The sequence below is a fragment of the Carya illinoinensis genome, chromosome 15, assembly GCF_018687715.1.
Source record: "Carya illinoinensis cultivar Pawnee chromosome 15, C.illinoinensisPawnee_v1, whole genome shotgun sequence".
Lineage (NCBI taxonomy): Eukaryota > Viridiplantae > Streptophyta > Magnoliopsida > Fagales > Juglandaceae > Carya > Carya illinoinensis.
Window position 1 is genome coordinate 16,211,638 of NC_056766.1, and position 24,062 is coordinate 16,235,699.

Consider the following 24,062-nt stretch of genomic DNA (forward strand, 5'->3'; position numbering starts at 1 on the left):
TGATATCAACAAAATTGTTTTCTTGGTACTGAGACATTTGCAACGATTGAATTTTGTTGGTAAATGGTTTACCTGGGTTACCATTTTGCAACCAATGTCTCATAATTTGCAATGAATTTCGTTCATTGGTAAAAAAGTAACAGTTTTGCAACGAATTTGTTTTGTTGGGAATGATATGGTACATTAGATTATAAAGCTACTTTTTATGATAAAGTAGATCTAACGTATGTCATGTCAATTTATGAGTTTTGTTTTGTTGAATCTTTTTGTGACTTTAATTAACACTTCTCATGGAGAAGATACTTTCACTTGCACACATATCCTTCTAACTAATAAATGTGACGACGTGGGATTGTTTAAATGGTTAGATACATAAGTAAGAAACAACCTATTAACATGGTGGATGGGTCCTTAAACAAAGGAAGCTATATATACATATATGTACTAAAAACATGCCCATGCGACACCTACGCGCAAGGAGCGCCTTAGGCAAGAAATTCCTCCCTCCCACCCTACTCATTATTGCCAATTTACTTTTTCATCATTTTCATACAAAATCACCTGTTCCTATCATTGAACCACCAAAAATCCAGTTTAAGGTGGGAGAAAGAGGTTAAGGGTTTCCATTTTCTCATTGGGATTGCCTTTCCTCTTTCATAACATTATTCATTTGTTTCTATGAGGAAGATGTGTCCTAATGTTGATAAAGAAAATGGGTTAGATACCGTCTTGGAGGTGCCTATACCAGAGGAGATGTTTACCAACATGGGCAGCAATGCCGCTGTGCGTTGGCACAATTTGCGTGCTTTAATGAAAGCTCAAGGCATAGATAAGAAATCACGTCTCGCGGCTGCATCGAGTAGCGAGTTCATGGCATTGCTAAAGCTTGTTGGTTCTCCTCTCATCCCCTTTCAAGTACAACCTGACCAGTCACTCACCCGCCCCATCAAAGTTTGTTCTATTGTAAGTAAAAACAAACATTTCTTCTCCCTTTCTGGATAACTTACAATGCGGTGTTATGAAATTACATGTTTTTGACTAGTAATATCTTTTCAAGAAATGTTTTAACTATAAAAGAATCCCACAAAACTAATCACACTGGTGTAGTATGTTTGATTGTAAAATTACTTTTAGTATAAAATAAATTTGATGTATCATTCAAAATTATGTTAGTTTGTGTGTTTACTTTTGTGAAATTTCTTTGTGGTTGTAGCATATCTTTTTAATTTACTAGAGCTAGTAAAAGGAGGGGGCTAGGGTGGGCACGCGGTGGACCCTTCTTCTCCTTATAGTATTGGCTTTTGTAAAGAAAATGGTATAATTTTATTTTAGTTTTGATTTTTTCTGTTTTGTTTTGTGTGTGCATATAGCTTCTAAAAACATAACACTCAAAGATTATTTAAATTATCAAAAAATTTAATAAAAATTAAGAATAAGATGACATTGAATTATTTTTATTTGAGTAAATTGAAATATTTCCCTTCATTTTTCCTTTTTTCTTTCTTTACTTCTTCATGGATGTCTTTAAATATTTTGTCTTTATTGATGAACCTCTCTTCTTTGAGATCAATTCTATGAAACTTCAACAATTTTTCCTTCAATTTAACCATTTTTATTATCATTTCTTTTAAAATAGACAAGTTTATGTGGATTCACCATTTTTAAGAAGAATGGGGTCTCTCATTAAAAAATTATTATTTATTTTTTTATGTGGGTCTTATATTTACTTTTTTTTTTTTTTTTTTTTTTAAGATGAATGTGCGATGCTTGCTCACTTTATGATTGCAAATATCAATTTTCTTGTTTGTAATGGGATATTTGTTGGAAAACTCCACTCCTCATGCATATAAAAAAAATCCCCAACACTTAAATTTCATGTCCCATAGCAATTGTCTTCGTCCATGGTGAAACAAATGATTTGCTTGTATGAATAGGAAGCTTCTACTGCCAAGTATATAGTGCAACAGTACATAGCAGCAATTGGAGGACAAGCATCATTGAATTCAGTGAACAGCATGTATGCTGTGGGACAAGTAAAGATGGTTGGGTCGGAAATGCGGCAAGGTGATGGTAGTGTGCATACAAGAGGCAATTGCGAGGTTGGTGGCTTTGTGCTATGGCAAAAGAATCCAGACCTTTGGTACTTGGAATTGGTTGTTTCTGGTTTAAAGGTTAGTGCAGGGAGCGATGGCAAGGTGGCCTGGAATCAATCCTCCTCTCAACCTTGCCATGCAAATAAAGGCCCTCCAAGGCCCCTTCGTCGGTTCTTCCAGGTACATACACACGCTATCCCTTTAGACTACAATTTACTCTGATATGTAGATTTTTGTTTTGCTATTAAAAAAGGTAGGATAGGGCAATCAGAGGTGGCTTTATTATCTGGACGTGACCATAGTAGCACTCTATCCAGTAAGAACCCAATTGTTAAATAAGGTTAATTTGAATTACTTTAAGGAGAGGAATTCCCACAAGCTTTGATCTTTACTCGTCTTACAGCCAACGTCACTTTATTGTAATTACACCTCTACATCGCTTAGGAGGTTATTAAAGTCTCCTACATAATTGTATGCTTCAAGATTAAGAGCTTATCAAGATGGTTGCTTTAGGAAATTGTAGAGAGAGGAGAGCTTTGCTTTGTACGTAACTTTTCACTCTTTTTGTTTTAACGTACATAAAACTCTTATTTATAGAGTTTTCTCATTTGATGGTTTATCAACGTTTTTGAAGTTAAGTGGTAGTGGTGGGGAGTTAATTAATAATTTTTTCACTCATGTGGATACAAAATGGGTCATGGGTTACCCATTACTAACATAAATGGACTTGAACAACGGGACTGCGGAGACTCTCTCAAGTCAAACCAACCATACTAATTAGGAATTCAATGATTCTTTAGGTAGTTGAAACTAATAGTCTAATGTGAATCTATATTCGGATTTAAATCCAAAACTTAGTACACGCCAAACCACTTGGGAGTAACCCAAGAACCATTGAGCCACAACCCTTGGTGTTTACTTTGATATGTAGATGATATTTCTAATAATTATTAAGTAGTACTTACATATGTATATATAATATATTCCAACATAACATGAATATTTTTTTTTTTTGTTTGTCATTGTGATCTGAATAGGGACTGGATCCCAGGGTTATAGCTAACTTGTTCCTAGATGCGGTATGCATTGGAGAGAAAACCATAAAGGAAGAAGATTGTTTCATACTCAAGCTTGACACAGCTCCCCACATTCTTAAAGTGCAATGTACACCTAACACCGAAATTGTCCACCACACAGTATGGGGGTATTTTAGCCAACGCACAGGGCTTCTCATCCAATTTGAGGACACAAAACTGGTGCGGATGAAGTCAATTAAAGGGAATCATGACAATGTGTTTTGGGAAACGAGCATGGAAACATTTATCCATGATTACAAGTACATCGACGGGATTAATATAGCTCATGCTGGTCGGACTGCTACAACTCTGTATAGGTATGGAGAGGCATACAATCACAAGCGAAAGATTGAAGAGACTTGGAGAATTGAAGAGGTTGATTTCAACATTTGTGGTCTCTCTATGGATTGCTTTTTACCTCCTGCTGAGCTTAAGAGGGAACAACATGATTCAGAGCCTGGAATTGCAATGACCTAATTTTTTTTTTTGTCTTTCAAAAACAAGCAAGTCAAAAAAAGAAGGGGAAAAAAAAAAGAGTGAAGAAAATGCATACGTGTATATATAGGTGAATTGGGAATCGGTCTTTCATTTTGGGTAATGTTATATGAGTAATGCCACTTATTATCTCAATTTTCGTTATCCTTTCATCATTCCATGATGTGGCATTAGATGATTGGAAACTATTTATTATATTTCACTCGTGAACCTCTTATTTAATGTCATATCATGGGATGATAAATAGATTTTTTCATGCTATATAGAGGTTGCTACTCATCTACCACATCTCGAACACATTCCCGCATTTCTAATCTCTCTCTCTCTCTCTCTCTCTTTCTCTCTCTGTGCATCAGTGCATCTAGGGCTGAGCACCGACAATGTTGGAGTTGGAGTGCCCTACCTTTGATTCCGACTTCGACTTCGACTCCGATTTGCATAGCCTCAGATCCGACTCCTACTTGTCAGAGCGGAGTCAAATTTGGACTTTTTTATTGGGCTTTTTTTCTTAACTCATTTGAAATTTTAATTTAATAATTTTTGGTTTTGACTAATCGGATTTGGGCTTCCAGATTTTAGTTTTTTTAAAAAAATATTTTTTCAATTTCAATTTTATTAAATCATTGTACAAATTAATGTTATTATACATTAGTATTATATGTTATTATATATAGGGCTGAAAACCGACCGGCCGGTTTCGGTTTTAGGCCTAAACCGAAACCGACCGGTTCTTAAAAAAACAATACATCAACCGGCCGAAACCGACCGTGCTGGAGGAAGGAAACCGGCCGGTTCCTTTGCCGGCCGGTTCCGGTCGGTTCCCCCTGTTTGGGCCGTGGGTTTTGGGCCCGGTTTGAGGCACTGTTTTGGCCCTTTTATCCAATATGTTTGGATTTTTTTTTTGTTATATATATATTTTTCCTGAATTCATCATCCAACATCTTTTTAATTTTTTGTTGTTAACTAATAATTCATCATTTATCATAATTATTTATTATAAATAAATAAAAATAATAAATAACCAAAGCATTCATCATATTAACTAACTAATTATTATATTACTTACTACATAATTAAAAATAAATAAAAACAACTTCACTAGATATTTAGTATTACATATTACAAATTTGAAAAACAAACCAAATTGTCTTAAGCATAGCAAAAATACAAGCACAACAAATAACATAAATAAATGAAAAATATTGCTTCAAGTCTTCAATCTTCAATCGTCAATACTTGTCACGTTCGATTGTGCGGTTAACTCTATAAGAATAAATAAGAATAAAATATCAAATGTTAGTGAATTCATATTATGAAAAATATGCAAAATTAAATTACAATGAAAATTTGAAAACATTACCTGATTCTACTACAAAGCTCTCGACATTATCCATAGCCTCTCGGATATCAATGTGTGTTGCCGGATGTCTTAACCAATTTTGAGTGCAAATAAGTGCCTCAACAGTTCTTGGAGCCAACGAACTCCGAAAAGGATCAAGCACACGACCTCCCGTGCTAAATGTTGACTCGGATGGAACTGTGGAAACAGGCATGACTAATAAGTCTCATGCAATCCTCGCAAGTATAGGATAGTTAGCCTCATTTATTTTCCACCAAGTCAACAAGTCAAATGATTCGCTGAGTGCCTCACAAGCATTTGATAAATATTGATCCACTTCAGTTTTGGTAATACCTGCTCCCATGGTGGAAGATGCCCTATACCACTCCTTGAACCATTTGGTCTCATGTTTGCCATCACTAACATTCATGGATCTAGATATTGGAGGGGGTTGAGAAACTAGAGTACTCGTGGTGGAACCGAATGTAGCATTATACTCTTCATACAAATCTGCTAATACCTGTCTCACATTCGAAACCAACTCCTCAGCATGGATTTTCTTTAAATGAAAAGAAAGAAGTCCTAACTTGCTTCGTGGATCAAGCACAACAGCAATTAACATGAACAAGTTCATCCTATCTAATGACCCCCAATACTTATCATATTTGGTTCTCATGTTTATGGCCATACTCTTCAAACAAGTATTAGTACTCTCACTCAGCATAATCAATTCTGTTTGGAGATCACAAATCTCTAAAAAACTGGTGTTAGCTGTCACATATAAAGATCCAGAAAATCTCGTAGTGGCTTCATAAAACATCTCTAAAAACTTGACAAACACCCGCACTGTCTCCCATTCTGTAGCTTTAGGAGGTCCCATGTGCCCATCATCAAAGTAACAGAGGAAATTATAATCCTCACTCTCCATCCACCTGAAAGCCTTCTCAAACTTCTCAGCTGCCTCCAACATCAAATAGGTTGAGTTCCATCGTGTCTGTACATCAAGACACGACATTTTCTTACAATCAATTTTTTCTTTTTCTGCACATCTCTTAAACTTCTCTAATCTTGCTGGGAATGAACGCACACATCTCACTGCATTTCTAACCATTGTAATTGCATCATTGCACTCCTTCAAACCCTCACTCACAATAAAATTCAATATGTGAGCACAACATCTCATGTGCATATACTTACCCCCCAACAAATTCCCTGTCAAAAACTGTTTCAAATAGGAAATTGCAGTATCATTCGAACTTGCATTATCAACAGTTACAGTAAATATTCTATCAATACCCCAATCAAGCAAGCACGACTCAACATATCTTCCAATGGTATCCCCTCGATGATTAGGGATTAAACAAAAGTTAATTATTTTTTTCTGCAATTTCTAATTCTTATCAATGAAATGTGCAGTCAGACACATATAAGTCAAATTCTGTACTGATGTCCATGTATCTGTCGTCAAGGAAATCCTCATGCCACCATCTCTAAACACTTTTTTAAGCTTCCCCTTTTCTACTTCATACAATCTCTTGCAACTGTGACACGACATGGAACATTAAACCGGGGTTCAAGAGACCAAGCAAATTTTCTAAATCCCTGTCCTTCAACAACCCTAAATGACATTTTATCAACAATTACCATTTCTGCAATAGCCAATCTCGCAATCTCTTCACTAAATTTGTGAGTTAGAAGAGTCCTTAATATACTACCATCACTTTCTCCAATCCCCTCCTCAGGTGATGCCTCACCTGTTAATGTTTTTTGATACCTATCCAAAGGTCCACGTTTATGAAGATTTTTACGACATGAAGGCAAATGATTTTGCATCGTTGAAGTTCCGTTCCTCTTTGAGTGACAAGCATACATCTTGCCACAATAATTACATTTAGCTTTTGGATCATCTACAGGACAACTATCCACCTTCGTAAAATGATCCCATACAATCGACTTGTTCGTCCCTTTCCGTTTCTTAGGTAATGGACAAGTACTACTAGTAGGGGCACTAAGGGGTTTTGGGACATTGGTCTCTCTCACATCTTCTTCCAAATTAATAGTTGGTTGAGTTTCATTTGTATCAACATCAATAGGAGACGAAGAAGAATCTATCTAAATTATAAAACAAAATATAAATGTTATACAACATCACAAATTTGAAAATTGGCAAACATAGCACAAAATATCCCAGCAGCTAGTTTGTAACATGGCAAACATCACAAGTCTAAGACTCTAATCTAAGTTGTTCACTCATCTTCTCTCAATTTATATAAATAATTAATCTCTTATATATATATACATTACACAACAAATTATATAACAGATTTATATACATTATATATATAATATATATAACAGATTATAATCATATATAATCATATTATTATATATAACAAATATATATAACAATTAACATTATAATTATATATATAAAATACGATTAATATATATACATTATATATATAATATATATAACAGATTATAATCATATATAATCATATTATTATATATGACAGATATATATATAACAATTAACATTATAATTATATATATAAAATACGATTAATATATATACATTATATATATAATATATATAACAGATTATAATCATATATAATCATATATAATCATATTATTATATATAACAGATATATATAACATTATAATTATATATATAAAATACGATTAATATATATACATTACATATATAATTATATAACAGATTAATATATATGATTTATATAAGTAGATGTGCAAACAGATTTATATATAAGATTTATATAACAAACAGATATATATAATATATATAACAGAACAAAAAAATTGAAAAATTACAAGAAAACTTACAGAGGCCGGCTTGCGAGGGAGTAAGAGATGTGCTGCGGCGGTTCACCGGTTCAGCCTGCGGCGGCTTTCAACTGAGACCAGCTTGCGAGGGAGTGAGAGAATCGGAGAGAGAGAGAGAATCGGGGGGGGGTGGCAGAAGAGAATAGGGAGAGGGAAGAGGGGAACGGGGGAACGGGAAGGGTAATAACCCTAACCCGTTCCCAACCAAACGACGCCGTTTGATTGAGACCAAACGGCGTCTAATCAAACGGCGTCGTCCAACTTATATTTTTTTTTCTTACTGACTTAAATAAAACGACGCCGTTTCATATGAAACGGCGCCATTTTTTATATAAGATATATATTTAAAGAGATATATATATATATATATATATATTCGGTCGGTCGGTTTACCAGTTTCCTGTGTGGTCGAACCGGAACCGAACCGACCGACCTCGGTTCCTATTTTTTTCTACCGCCGGCTCATTCCGGTTCCGGTCGGTTGCCGTCGGTGGAGGTCGGTTGGCCGGTTTCTTGTACACCCCTAATTATATGTTAATATTTATACATTAACATTACTTTTTATTATACATTGATTATTATACATCACTATTATATGTTATTATGCTTTTGTTATTACATAGGGAAATGCTTGGGATCCTAATAATGGTTCTGAGCATTTCTCCCAATAATTTTTTTTTTTTGGTTTTTGTTTTTATTACTTAGTGATTAAGTAAGTATTTTTTTTTATTGATATTGTGAACTTTTTCTTAAAATGTTTAAGAATATAAAAAAAATAAATGAAAAAAATAAAATAAAAAGACCATTTGGTCTTATTAGTAGCCATCCTTGTGCAGCACAACTCTATTATATATTAGTATTACATGTTATTATAAAGTTATATATTTTTGTTTATACATAATACATTAGTATTAAATGTAAATGTTATTATACATTAGTTATTATATAATTAGTATTACATGTTATTATTCATTAGTTGTTATTATCTATTAGTGTTACATGGTACTAATAGTTAATAGTATGGTGTTTACATATACTAGACTATTATCAGTCAATTTATATTATAGTATAAGTATATTATTTTAAAATAATTTGCTCATACTAGTATATTATTGAATTTGAATAACTATATAAGTTATAGTTATACAAAATATATATAGATGATTAATATATAAAAAATACATATATTTTTATAAAATATGTACAATGTCAGAATTGGAGCCAGAATCGGAGTAGAGTCGGAGTTGGTACATCGCTACCTCTGACTCCGACTTCAACTTATTAGAGTCGGAACAGACTCGATACGAAGTTGGAGGCAGAGTTGGATTTTTGAAATTTTGATCAACCGTAAGTGCATCCTTGCTTTATCTACATGAATTTTCCTTCTGTTCTGAATGCAGAAGACTTTTCCCATTTCTACAAATAGGTCTAGAGCTCGTTTCCACAAATGAATGATGCAAGTGACGGGAACAACAACGAAAACAACTAGAAGCAATATAGAAATGGTAGAGAAGAAGATGGAGATGGAGATAGTGAATATCATAGAAAAGCCAACAAGAAGAAAGAGTTTAAGGGTATTATGACTTCCTTGTTGTTGGAAGAGCAAGAAAAGTAAGACTAGGAAGTGTAGGAGATTTCTCACATGGCAATGCATGGGGAGAGGGATTCTCGCATGGGGGTCACAGGGGAGAGGGGATCGATGGGAGGGGGGATTTTGTTTTGGACTCTTAGGGGAGGGGATTGATGGAGGGGGTGGGTGGTTCTGTCATGGAGTCACAGGAGAGAGGGGATTTCTCAAAGGGGATACTTGCTACGGAAGTGAAATCGATCAGGGGGACAAGGTTAACCTATGGACCGGACTTCCTTTAGATCGAGTTTGCCACATCAGAGGGTGTGTGGTGTGTAATTTGAAAACCGGATTAAGAATATAATTTATTATGCTATATACAATTTTAAAGTGTGCAATCCCTGCATATTTATTAAAAAAAGGTAGGGACTTATATTAAAAGATATTTTTTTCATGTAAATCCTAGATTTATCTACTTTTTTTAAAAAGAGTACATGAAAATTGCATACTCTAGATCTACAAATATTATTTCTCTTTCCTTTCCCACCATTGAATGTTGTTATTGAAGGTTTGGATAAATTGATACAAAAGAAGGTAAAATGTTAGGTCTTAAAAACACATTATAAACTGAAAGTTTATAAATAGATGTGATTTAACGTAAATTATAAGATGAAAATTTATAAATAGATATGACTTGATGTGATATATCATATTTATTTTATAATAAGAATAATTCTGATATATATTGATCCACGTCAATTTGTGTAGCAGTTTTCTGTAATTCTTTTTACAAGCAGAAGTTTTTCAATAACATGTCCACTTCTTTTTAATTGAAAAATGAACTCCTCAAATTATAGATTGTTGTAGAATCAATAAAAATTTAAATAATACCCATGACCATCTTTCTCACTTCTAATATTCGGGTAATTTGCTTAGAGAAATGCTCTAATCATAAAGATATCTAACAAAATCTCATAAATTGATGTGATTTAATATAGTATATTAGATTATAAAATTATTTTTATTATAAAATATATCTAATATATCATATAAAATCATATTAATTTATAAATTTATTTTAATAAATATAAGATTTTTTTGCGACTATAATATTATAGAAAATTCTATATATCATACTACCATCTTACTTGTATCTCAGTAAGATGTGACACAATTTATTAAATAATTATTTATTATATACTTTTTTATCATTAAATAATAATTAACATGCTATATTATATATAGTAAGATAAAAATAAAATAATGATATGTTACATAACATTACACAAATAGCAACTCACTTCATTGGGTTTTCAGGAGTATACTCCTCAAAACTCGCCGTTTAATGCCCAGCATGTAAAACCGGACCCTAACCTTTAGAAACCCAATTTATAGGCCTTCATCGGAGTACGGAGTCATATCTACACCTCGCCGTCTCTTGCATTCCTCTTCTCGAGACCCTAGTTTACGTAATGCCCTGATTTCTCTCGATCTTTTGGGGAGTCGATCTTCATCCTCAAATGATGGAAAACACTCGAAACCTGAAAACGAGATTTGTTTCTTTAGTATCAGTAATTTTTCTCCGTCGAATTTGATCGATTATTAGAGTACGAAAATTCCAGTTCTTTGTATGAAATCAGTGCATTTGTTTTACACTCTCGTGGAGTGGCAATCTCAATGCTTGAGAAGATATAACGGGTGCCGAGGGAGAAAGGTAAGCTTTCCAGCCCATTGCAAACTTCTCAAGTCTTTTGCCTTGGTGTCAAATGGACCTACCGATACTCACTTCTCTGATTTTTTTTTTTTTTTTGATCTCATTATTTAAGTATAATTTAAGTTATGGTATGTAAATCTAATGATTTGCTACATGAAATAGCAAGTTATGAATGTGATTAAACCCTTATAAACTGATAAACTGTGTTGAGAAATACTCACACTTTGACGCCGTGAAGTAGTCTATTGGGTTTCTTATGTGTATTAGTCTGCTTGTTAGTTGCTAATTCTCGTTTTTTAATAATCATCAATTATTATATTCAATTTTTTTTTCCTCTGTCTTTTGGTAATGGTCGATTTTGGAAACCCGCTTCCATGTGATGGAAAATGAAGCAAAACTATCCTATACACTGAACCAGATGTAGACCACAACTCCGCTTATTATCTGATTCCTTCCTTGTCTTCATCAGCATAATTCTATGTTATTTTCCCTATTTGTTCAATCTTTTGAAGAATATATTATCTGAGGTGCCATTTGATAAGTTCTCAGTTCTCAGCTCTCAGTCTTAATAAACATGTTTTATGCAATGTTTTCGGTGGTCTTGATTTTATTTGTGACCTATCTGAAGTGTTTTAAATGTCGAAGCTGTCCTGTCTTTTCATTCAATGATATTTCAGACTTTTACCGTTGATGTTGAAAAACCATGTGCCAAACTGCTATGATGATGTTGCTTAATCATGTCTGGACATATGAAACTTGTCTATAATCTTATACGCATCGTCTGAGCAGACTCAGGCATGCTTCTTAATCTTCGTTATGTATGGCCCAACAATTTGAGAACTCTCCCCAGTTAAATTTGAAACTTTGTTTTTGTTAGAAAAGTCTTTTATTGGTCTTTCAAGTTTCCAAAAATAATATATTGATTTTTCTGATTTTTTGCCTCTATAATCTAAAGTTACTTTTGGTTCAAATGATTTAGCAAGAGGTTTTTTAGATACTTTTTCCATTCTCAATTTAATAATTAATCTTAAATACAGTCTTAGGGCATGCAAGTGTTATACATGCATTTTGAAAAATAGTGCGACTACCATTAAAAATTAATTTTTTTCATGTGAGTCTCATATTTATTTACCTTTTTTAAAGGGAGTGTGCAGGGCTTGCACACCCTAAAAAGTGAAAGGTGGCCCCTGTATGCAAGTGTTGGTGTGTTTGAATAGATGAGTTAAATACTTTCTTTCTTGATGGGCCATGAGTTTCTTATTTCAGTTGTAAGTCATGTTTATTTAATATTCATGTATGTCCTTATACTTGGCCATGCCTAATATATGATGATTAAAACTTCTTCGTTACCTATAAATGCAAAATTAACTAATTTTATTGCCAACAAAATTTTCTCTCAAAATTTTTGTGGGAAAACAACTAGAAAAAGGTTTTTACACATTCTAACGTTATTGTTTGTGTTATTATTGCTTTGTAGAGTACTAGATGATCAAGAAAGAGCCCCAAGCTTAGTCTACACCTATGAACAACCCAACTTTTGCAACTCTTACTTTTCCTACGTCACTCTTATCCTTAAACTCGGCAGTGCCAAACACCTCTCTCATTGAGTCCACCTCTCTTTCACCTCGAAACTGATTGCTACATGGTCACCCCGTCCCTCTTCTCTCACGTTATTAAACTCTATGGTGAGGCTAATTTGCCTGATAGGGCCCTCAAGACCTTCTATACCATGATCAAATTTGGTTGTAAGCCTTCTGTCAAACACTTGAACCGCATTCTTGAGATTCTCGTTTGTCATCGGATCTATGTCCGGCCAGGTCTTGACCTTTTCCGAAATGCTCATCACTACGGTGTTGAACCTAATACAAAATCTTACAATGTTTTGATGCGTGCCTTTTGCTTTTGTGGGAATCTCAGTATTGCATACAAGCTGTTCAATGAAATGTTTAAGAGAGATGTTTATCCGGATGTTCAGTCGTATCGGATTCTGATGCAGGGCTTTTGTAGACAAAGTCAGGTGAATACGGCGGTGGACTTGTTGGAGGACATGTTGAACAAAGGGTACGTACCAGACGCGTTGTGTTATACCACTTTGTTGAATAGTTTGTGTAGGAAAAAGAAGCTAAGGGAGGCATATAAGCTTCTTTGCAGGATGAAAGTCAAGGGATGCAACCCCGATATTGTTCACTATAATACAGTTATTTTAGGATTTTGTAGAGAAGGGCGTGCAATGGATGCTTGCAAGATTCTTGAGGATATGGCATCAAATGGGTGCTTGCCGAACTTGGTCTCATATCGAACTCTAGTTAATGGGTTATGTGATGCGGGAATGTTTGACGAGGCGAAAAAATATATGGAGGAAATGACAACAAAAGGATTTTCTCCACATTTCTCTGTTATTCATGCTCTAGTTAAGGGGTATTGTAATGTTGGTAGGGCTGAGGAAGCTTGCGGAGTACTAGGGGAGGTGCTAAAGCACGGGGAAGCTCCTCATGTAGATACTTGGATGACAATAATACCTAGGATTTGTGAAACTGAAAGAATGGAAAAAGTTTTGGAAGAGATCATAAGGATAGAAATAACGCGTCACTAGAATAGTGGAAGTAGGTGTTAGTTTGGAGGACTACCTTATCAAGAAGATACAAGTTAACCCGAGGAAACCTTAATTGTATTTTGGTAAATGACTAACTGGTTTGTTCTTACCCTTATAACATGGGGGGTGCTTACAATTATCCTTCCTGGTAAAAGCATGTTTCCTTTCACATCCAATATGTTATGTCATCCAATTTCCGGCCATGCTTCTCATAGTTTTCTGTATCTAGTCTTCTACATGTTACGAGTGTTCTTAAATGTTGTAAATGTATTTCAAAATTTATTGGGGAAACTGTTGGATGCTGAAACTCTCTGTTTAATTTTGCTAATATTGAAACTGTTGGTTGTTTTGTGTATACTACAGAAGAATGCTTGCATGAGTTGGGTAGCTAATGTTTGGCTGAGGTGCAATTTATCTTGTCACCTATTGTTTGGCATTTTTATTTGGGAGGATTCATTTTTTGTTTGCTGTAATGTTTGGGAGGATTCATTTATAAACCGAAAGTTTATAAATAGATGTGATTTAACGTAAATTATAAGATGAAAATTTATAAATAGATATGACTTGATGTGATATATCATATTTATTTTATAATAAAAATAATTCTGATATATATTGATCCACATCAATTTGTGTAGCAATTTTCTGTAATTCTTTTTACAAGCAGAAGTTTTTCAATAACATGTCCACTTCTTTTTAATTGAAAAATTAACTCAAATTATAGATTGTTGTAGAATCAAATTTAAATAATACCCTTGACCATGTTTCTCACTTCTAATATTCGGGTAATTTGCTTAGAGAAATCGTCTAATCATAAAGATATCTAACAAAATCTCATAAATTAATGTGATTTAATATGGTATGCTAGATTGTAAAATTTTTTTTATTATAAAATATATCTAACGTATTATATAAAATCATATCAATTTATAAATTTATTTTTATAAATATAAGATTTTTTTGCGACTATAATACTATAGAAAATTCTATACATCATACTATCATTTTATTTGCATTCCAGTAAGATGTGACATATTTATTATCATTAAATGATTATTTATTATATATTTTTTTATTATCAAATAGTGATAAATATGCTATATTATATATAATAAGATAAAAATAAAATAATAATATGGTAAATAACATTACTCAAATAGCAACTCACATAATTGGGTTTTCAGGAGTATACTCCTCAAAACTCGCCGTTTAATGCCCAGCATGTAAAACCGGAGCCTAACCCGTAGAAACCCAATTTATGGGCCTTCATCGGAGCACGGAGTCGTATCTACACCTCGCCGTCTCTTGCATTCCTCTTCTTGAGACCCTAGTTTAGCTAATGCCCTGATTTCTCTCGATCTTTTGGGGATTCGATCTTCATCCTCAAATGATGGAAAACACTCGAAACCTAAAAACGAGATTTGTTTCTTTAGTATCAGTAATTTTTCTCCATCGAATCTGATCGATTATTAGAGTACGAAAATTCCAATTCTTTGTATGAAATCAGTGCATTTTTTTTACACTCTCGTGGAGTGGCAATCTCAATGCTCGAGAAGATATAACGGGTGCCGAGGGAGAAAGGTAAGCTTACCAGCCCATTGCAGACTTCTCAAGTCTTTTTGCCTTGGTGTCAAATGGACCTACCGATACTCACTTCTCCGATTTTTTTTTTTTTTTTGATCTCATTATTTAAGTATAATTTAAGTTATGGTATGTAAATCTAATGATTTGCTACATGAAATGGCAAGTGATGAATGTGATTAAACCCATATAAACTGATAAACTGTGTTGAGAAATACTCACACTTTGACGCCGTGAAGTAGTCTATTGGGTTTCATATGTGTATTAGTCTGCTTGTTAGTTGCTGATTCTCGTTTTTTAATAATCGTCAATTATTATATTCAATTTTTTTTTTCTCTCTTTTGGTAATGGTCGATTTTGGAAACCTGCTTCCATGTGATGGAAAATGAAGCAAAACTCTTATCCTATACGCTGAACCAGATGTAGACTACAACTCCACTTATTATCTGATTCCTTCCTTGTCTTCATCAGCATAATTGTCTGTTATTTTCCCTATTTGTTCAATCTTTTGAAGAATATATTATCTGAGGTGCCATTTGATAAGTTCTCAGTTCTCAGCTCTCAGTCTTAATAAACATGTTTTATGCAATGTTTTCGGTGGTCTTGATTTTATTTGTGACCCATCTGAAGTGTTTTAAATGTCGAAGCTCTCCTGTCTTTTCATTCAATGATATTTCAGACTTTTACCGTTGATGTTGAAAAACCATGTGCCAAACTGCTATGATGATGTTGCTTAATTATGTCTGGACATATGAAACTTGTCTATAATCTTATACGCATCGTCTGAGCAGACTCAGCATGCTTCTTAATCTTCGTTATGTATGGCCCAACAATTTGAGAACTCTCCCCAGTTAAATTTGAAACTTTGTTTTTGTTAGAAAAGTCTTTTATTGGTCTTTCAAGTTTCCAAAAATAATATATTGATTTTTCTGATTTTTTGCCTCTATAATCTAAAGTTACTTTTGGTTCAAATGATTTAGCAAGAGTTTTTTTAGATACTTTTTCCATTCTCAATTTAATAATTAATCTTAAATACTGTCTTAGGGCATGCAAGTGTTATACAGGCATTTTGAAAAATAGTGAGACTACCATTAAAAATTAATTTTTTTCATGTGAGTCTCATATTTATTTACCTTTTTCAAAGGGAGTGTGCAGGGCTTGCACACCCTAAAAAGTGAAAGGTGGCCCCTGTATGCAAGTGTTGGTGTGTTTGAATAGATGAGTTAAATACTTTCTTTTTTGATGGGCCATGAGTTTCTTATTTCAGTTGTAAGTCATGTTCATTTAATATTCATGTACGTCCTTACACTTGGCCATGCCTAATATATTATGATTAAAACTTCTTCGTTACCTATAAATGCAAAATTAACTAATTTTATTGCCAACAAAATTTTCTCTCAAAATTTTTGTGGGAAAACAACTAGAAAAAGGTTTTTACACATTCTAACGTGATTGTTTGTGTTATTATTGCTTTGCAGAGTACTAGATGATCAAGAAAGAGCCCCAAGCTTAGTTTACGCCTATGAACAACCCAACTTTTGCAACTCTTACTCTTCCTACGTCACTCTTGTCCTTAAACTCGGCAGTGCCAAACACCTCTCTCATTGAAACCACCTCTCTTTCGCCTCAAAACCGATTGCTACATGGTCACCCCGTCCCTCTTCTCTCACGTTATTAAACTCTATGGTGAGGCTAATTTGCCTGATAGGGCCCTCAAGACCTTCTATACCATGATCGAATTTGGTTGTAAGCCTTCTGTCAAACACCTGAACTGCATTCTTGAGATTCTCGTTTGTCATCGGATCTATGCCCGGCCAGCTCTTGACCTTTTCCGAAATGCTCATCACTACGGTGTTGAACCTAATACAAAATCTTACAATGTTTTGATGCGTGCCTTTTGCTTTTGTGGGAATCTCAGTATTGCATACAAGCTGTTCAATGAAATGTTTAAGAGAGATGTTTATCCGGATGTTCAGTCGTATCGGATTCTGATGCAGGGCTTTTGTAGACAAAGTCAGGTGAATACGGCGGTGGATTTGTTGGAGGACATGTTGAACAAGGGGTATGTACCAGATGCGTTGTGTTATACCACTTTGTTGAATAGTTTGTGTAGGAAAAAGAAGCTAAGGGAGGCATATAAGCTTCTTTGCAGGATGAAAGTCAAGGGATGCAACCCCGATATTGTTCACTATAATACAGTTATTTTAGGATTTTGTAGAGAAGGGCGTGCAATGGATGCTTGCAAGATTCTTGAGGATATGGCATCAAATGGGTGCTTGCCGAACTTGGTCTCATATCGAACTCTAGTTAATGGGTTATGTGATGCGGGAATGTTTGACGAGGCGAAAAAATATATGGAGGAAATGACAACAAAAGGATTTTCTCCACATTTCTCTGTTATTCATGCTCTAGTTAAGGGGTATTGTAATGTTGGTAGGGCTGAGGAAGCTTGCGGAGTACTAGGGGAGGTGCTAAAGCACGGGGAAGCTCCTCATGTAGATACTTGGATGACAATAATACCTAGGATTTGTGAAACTGAAAGAATGGAAAAAGTTTTGGAAGAGATCATGAGGATAGAAATAACGCGTCACACTAGAATAGTGGAAGTAGGTGTTAGTTTGGAGGACTACCTTATCAAGAAGATACAAGTTGACCCAAGGAAACCTTAATTGTATTTTGGTAAATGACTAACTGGTTTGTTCTTACCCGTATGACATGGGCGGTGCTTACAATTATCCTCCCCGGTAAAAGCATGTTTCCTTTCACATCCAATATGTTGCCATCCAATTTCCTGCTATGCTTCTCATAGTTTTCTGTATCTAGTCTTCTACATGTTACAAGTGTTCTTAGATGTTGTAGACGTATTTTGAAATATATTGGGGAAACTGTTGGATGCTGAAACTCTGTTTAATTTTGCTAATATTGAAACTGTTGGTTGTTTTGTGTATAATACAGAAGAATGCTTGCATGAGTTGGGTAGCTAATGTTTGGCTGAGTTGCAATTTATCTTGTCACCTGTTGTTTGGCATTTTGCTTTGGGAGGATTCATTTTATGTTTGCTGTACTGTTTGGGAGGATTCATTTTTTGTTTGCTGTAATGTTTGGGAGGATTCAAGTAAGATGTTTGCTGTAATGTTTGCTGAGAGTAGAGGGGAAGATCTTTAAAGAGTTGTGGAATGGTCAGCTATATTGCTTCAACATTGTGGAGAGAGAGAGAGAGAGAGAGAGAGAGAGAGAGAGAGAGAGAAGGGGGGGTTGATGTTGAGAATTTCCATATCAAATACACGGCCAATTCTTTTGCTTTTCAAGTTTTATACATTTTTTGAAAGATGAAATAGATGTAATTTGATGCTATTAGCGCGAAATGATCATTTAAAATATGATTGTTCAAACAATAATTTAACTAGAATATGATTATTAATTAATGTATGATTAGTAAAAATGAAAAATGAAAAATACGACAAATAAAATAGATAAAAAAATAAAAAATATGAAATTAATAATATTTTATTGTTATATAGAGAGTAAATGGATAATCTGATACGTTTTGAATAGAGTTTGTAAAAGATTAAATACGCGATATTAGGCAAAACTAGAGTTTGCTTTTGTCTAATCTAATGAAATTGCTCTTACTTGAATGATCATTGGGTTAGTGCTAAGGTTGGAAATGCAAACCAAAAGCATAATGCTTTTAAAAAGTCAAATACTAGCATACATCTATTCTGATTTTACGACTTATTGGTTTACAAAGGATGACCACATACACAGAGAATACCAATCATAATAAATACTGTACAAATCCTTGTAGATTCATAATCCTATATTGTACAAATCCCAATAGACGTAGTGTAACAACCCTTCTCGTAGGTCAAGAATATTACGTACATTCATAACATTATGCATGATAAAGAAATTCAAAATCATAAAAGTACTTCATTTATTGAATCATAAATCTAGTTTGGCATAACAAGGTTTCATAATATAAAGGCTAATCCTATGGGATAGTAACACTTATTAAAAGGTATGTCCTTGGAAAATAAATCTACTCCTGGCACTTCTGCTTGGTGTCCTCGCCATCATCTTGTGAGACATTAAAACATAAAAACAAATAAAAAAAATGAGTCGACGACTTAGTAATAGCATATCATACTATAAACATAATTTAACTTGACCTAATGCTTGACTTTGAGAATTATCATACATAACTATACATATATATATATAGCGTATACATCATTCGATAACATAGGCAAAATTTAAGAAGTGATCATGGCTCCATATACGACATAGATGAATGAATGACTCACTCCATGCATCTAATATGATTCATGCATGACTTCTTGATCTTGTCTTTCACGTGTATTCGGTCATCATAACATGTGCATAAGTCTAAATGTTGTTGATTGCATAAATCATTGCATGACATATGGTGAACCACGCTTAGTTCTGTGACTTGCACACCCACCCATAATATAAGGCCAAGCATTAAATGTTACTTATCATTCACAAGACTTTTTACTTATCATCATGCATGTTAACAAGTTGTCTTCAGGGTTTTCGTGGTGTGCATACTCATATGCCATAGTACTAAACCTGGCATATTAACATGACATATTTATCGTAACAAAGCATCCACATATGAAAATCAATAAGCATTACATAATCTCAAAGTGATTATCAAGACATAGCATCCATTCTAAACAAACAACCAAATCAGTATAGCATACATAATTGCATCCACAAACACATTGTCATAATTCATCAAGGGTTTATAAAAAGGGGCTAACATTGAATGCGGTTGTACATAGCTTAAGTAAACAATATTTTCTTTTATGCAAAAACATAATAGTTATAGCACACACAAAGGATATGATCATGTCACTTACCTTGTAGCGCTAATTCTTACATCAATCTTATCTTTAAACTCGGTTGTGCCAAACAATTCTTTCTCATTGACCACCTTCTCTTTCGCCTCGAATTTGAACGCTACATGGCCACCCTGTCCCTCTTCTTCTCCCACGTTATTAAACTCTAAGGTGAGGCTAATTTGCCTAATAGGGCCCTCAACACCTACTATACCATGATCGAACTTGGTTGTAAGCCTTCTATCAAATGCATGAATAGGCATTCTTGAATATTAACACCTAAAATTGCAACAATAGGTCGGAAGGGGAGAAAAAGTCATTCCTGGCCCATTATGGTGATCTGGACCTCAATTAGTGTGGTGTGGAGCCTCCGGCAATGTTCCGATGCAGCTATACGGTTTCCCCCTGAACATCCATGGCAGTTAACAGTAACTACATGCAGAGAAAATAAAGAGAGATGGACACAGATTTACGTGGTTTGACACTAGGCCTACATTCATGGGGGTTTGGGGAAGAGAGAGTCCACTATAATATGCTTGTTTTACAGTCTCTCATCCTCATTGTACAATAGATATTGGAGGACTATCTTATGGTGGACATCTCATTGCTGGAGCTCCTGTTGTGAGGTTTAAGAAGCCTTCCAGGAGTAGTTTGGCCCCAAAGTCCTTGAAGTCGTCTGGTTCTTCCCCTCTTATATTCTATCCCCCTCCTCCTTTATGTCACATCCCCTATTTTTATCCTTACACCCTGTCGTCCATCAACCTTTTGTCCCCTCCTTTTTTTTTTTTTTCTCTTTCTTCCATCTTGATGAATCCCCCACCTTGGGCTGGGCCTAGAAAGCACCATAGGCCCAGTATAGATCTCTGAGCGCAAGATTAATCGTGAAGTACGAACATGTGGGAGCACAGGGCTCGACTTAGAGAGATAAGTGGAGTTCGACTTTGGCGGGGAGATGAGCTCTACCTTGTTAAGTGGGAGCGCAGGGCTCGACTTAGAGAGATAAGTGGGAGATAAACTTGATCATGTAGGGTCCGAGCATGGAGCTCGGCTTAGTGAGGTAAGTGGGAGATAGGTTCGACCGCGTTAAGTACGAGTGCTGGGCTCAGCTTAGAGAGTTAAGCAGGAGATAGGCTCGACCATGTTAAGTGTGAGCGTGAGGTTCAGCTAGAGTGACAAGTGGGAGATAAGCTCGACTGTGTTAAGTGCGAGCGCGGGGCTTGACTTAGAGAGATAAGTGGGAGATAAACTCGACTGCGTTAAGTGCAAGAGCGGGCTCAGCTTGGCGAGATAAGTAGGAGGTAAGCTCGATCGTGTAGGGTGCGAGCGCGAGGCTCGGTTTACAGAGATAAGCAAGAGATGGACTAGACCATGTCGGGTGCGAGCTCGGAGCTTGCACTCGACTGCGTAGTGTGCGAGCGCAAGGCTCACATTTGGCAGGAGATTAGATCAACCTTGTAAGGTGCGAGCGCAGAGCTTGACTTTTGTGAGAGATGTGCTTGACTGCATAAGGTGCGAGCACGGAACTTGTCTTTTGAGGGAGATGAGCTCGACCGTGTAAGGTGCGAGTGCGGAGCTTGGCTTTTGCAGGAGATTTGCTTGACCGCATAACTTGCGAGCACATAGCTCATCTCAAAGTGTGAAGGTTGGGTAGTCGAGTGACCTACCCGCCTGTTGGGCGCTAGGAGGGGGCCGAGCGGTCCCTTGGCTTTCTCATTTGTTGACTCATTGTCGAAAATAACCTAAGAGAGGCGGTCATGGCTCTAGTGTAAACACTCTGCGTTTACTGGAGGAGATGATGTCTCAGGAGTAATGTCGGGCAGTCGAAAGACTGACTGGATCAGCACTTTGCATTGAGGCAGGCCAGACTACCTTAAAGCTGGACTGACTTGTTGACCCTCCACAAGAAGGTAAATAGGAGATGTTTGACCGTGCTACAAAAGCCAAACCGATCAAGTGTAAATAATTCCCAATCACAAGTGCGAAATTTGCAAACTTGAATAGTTGCCCTAGATTACAACAAATGTCAGAGGCTAGGTGTTTGCTAGAGGAGATGCAATACCTAGAGTAACGTCAGACAATCGAAAGACTGAACTCGCACTTCATCATGAGGCAGATGGGCCGCCTTAAGGTTGGACCTACCTGTTGACCCTCAACGAGAAGGTAAGTAGGAGATGTTTGATCATGTTGTAAAAGTCAAATTGGTTACTATAAATAATCTCCAATCACGGGTGTGAAATTGGCAAACTTGAGCTATCTTGTTAGGATGTGGTGAAGGTTTGAGGCATTACTCACTTGGTGTCTCGTTTGATAGAGATGGAGTGTGGCGAGGTTTTGAGGTCTTATCCGTTTGGTGTTCTATTGTAGGAGATGGCATCCCAGGAGTAATGTCGGGTAGTCGACAAGATTGAAACCGCACTCCACTGGAGGAGAGGTTGGGATGCCTTAGGCTAAACCCACCTCTTTGGTCCCTCAGGGGAGGTAAGTTGCCTAATAGCTAAGGAGTTGGTCCGCTGTGATGGGGTTAGGGGTAAGTTTTTGGGTAGCTAAGAGGTTGGACCCGCTCTCCTCCATGAAAGAGGTAAGGCCACTGGAAGGCTAGACCCGTGACTCTCACAAGGCCATTGGTGGTTCATTCGTTGGTGGTTCTTTTGGTTGCTTACTAGTTTTTATGGGTAGCCTGAGGTGGGAAAAAGAAAGGAATCATGAGAACTACTAGCTTCTCTGAAACCAGAAGGATTGTTGGGGTGGTGCATAGTGGGAGATTTCAATGAAATAGTTACTAATGATGAGAAAGAGGGAGGGAGATCAAGACCTGAGAAACAAATGGAGGATTTTAGGGAAGTTTTATAAAAAAAGAACCTGCATGATTTGGGGTGGAAGGTTGAGAAGTATACTTGGAGCAACATGCATGGGGATGAGTCTTTCACTAAAGAGAGACTAGATAGAGTAGTTGCAAATTTAGAATAGTTAGAGGTCTATAATGAGGTTTGGGTGGAAGTACTACCTGCAAGAACTTTAGATCATAAGCCTCTATTGATTCATGTTCTGAAAGGTAGGAAGAGGAGTTGGGTCAAAAACCAAGGGTTCAAGTATGAAATTGGGCTTTAGAGGAGGGCTGTGAAGAGGTGGTAAGGAAGGTGTGGAACAATGATGAAGGCAAAATGAATCCTCTAGAAAAAGTGGAAGGATTTTTGAATAGAAGCAAGAAGGCTCTAATGATGTGGAGTAGACAAAGAAGGAGAGGGGGAGAAAGGGCGATAGAGGAAAAAACAGTAAGGCTTCAACAGCTGCAGGCAATTGAATGTCAACAAAATGTTAATGAGTTTAGAAAAGAAAAGGAGGAGCTAAGTAACTTATTGGAGAAGGAGGATTTAAGGTGGAAATAGAGAGCTAAGGTCAATTGGTACAAGATTGGGGATAAAAATACAAAATATTTTCATGCTTGTGCAAATCAAAGAAGGAAGAGAAACACAACAAGGCAGGTTATTAAAGAGCAAAACATAGTATTTAGTGGAAGTAGTGAGATTGAAAGAACCTTTAGTCATTATTTTGAGAACCTGTTTAGCTCAACTGATCCATCTAGTGCAGATTTAGAAGACTGTTTAAGAAGCATGGAGCCAAGAGTGACAAGGGAAATGAATGAGATGATGTCAAAGAATTTTTCTAGAATAGAGATTGAGGAGGCTGTGAAACAAATGTCCCCTCTGAAGTCACTGGACGAGATGTATTTGGTGCTTGTTTCTATCAAAGCCATTGGAATCAAGTAGCTGATGAGGTTTGTGAAGCTGCTTTGTCTATGCTTAATGGTAACTCTTGGATTCCCTTTTTGAATTATACTTTTTTTAGCTTTGATACCCGAGATAAAAGAGCCTAAATTGGTGAGTGACTACAG

At 35.7% G+C, this 24,062-nt stretch overlaps 2 protein-coding genes and 2 non-coding genes across 4 annotated transcripts; all 4 read left to right on the forward strand.

Annotated features, from left to right (window-relative positions):
• Positions 1–555: 555 nt before the first annotated feature.
• Positions 556–3,925, forward strand: LOC122297688. The gene is made up of 3 exons (XM_043107827.1): positions 556–963; positions 1,935–2,273; positions 3,131–3,925. Exons 1-3 carry the CDS (start codon positions 679–681, stop codon positions 3,644–3,646), a joined length of 1,140 nt encoding a protein of 379 aa, XP_042963761.1. The 5' UTR covers positions 556–678; the 3' UTR covers positions 3,647–3,925.
• A 6,879-nt stretch (positions 3,926–10,804) lies between these two features.
• LOC122295984 (pentatricopeptide repeat-containing protein At4g01400, mitochondrial-like) lies at positions 10,805–18,255 on the forward strand. The gene is given in 4 exon segments (XM_043105285.1): positions 10,805–11,131; positions 12,609–13,192; positions 16,784–16,905; positions 16,908–18,255. Coding segments are annotated over 3 exon segments (1,608 nt in total). The 5' UTR covers positions 10,805–11,131; positions 12,609–12,773; the 3' UTR covers positions 17,975–18,255.
• Positions 11,510–11,586, forward strand: LOC122298033. Its single transcript, XR_006239092.1, has one exon. It is a non-coding gene; the product is annotated as a small nucleolar RNA R16 (small nucleolar RNA).
• LOC122298034 lies at positions 15,683–15,762 on the forward strand. The gene has a single exon (XR_006239093.1). It is a non-coding gene; the product is annotated as a small nucleolar RNA R16 (small nucleolar RNA).
• Positions 18,256–24,062: the final 5,807 nt, after the last annotated feature.

Bases quoted from the DNA above. Each gene is read 5' to 3' on its own strand.
- LOC122297688 (XM_043107827.1), top strand. From the start codon at position 679: ATGAGGAAGATGTGTCCTAATGTTGATAAAGAAAATGGGTTAGATACC. The intron at 964-1,934 runs GTAAGTAAAAAC...TTGTATGAATAG, and splicing joins CCATCAAAGTTTGTTCTATT to GAAGCTTCTACTGCCAAGTA. The intron at 2,274-3,130 runs GTACATACACAC...TGATCTGAATAG, and splicing joins CCCTTCGTCGGTTCTTCCAG to GGACTGGATCCCAGGGTTAT.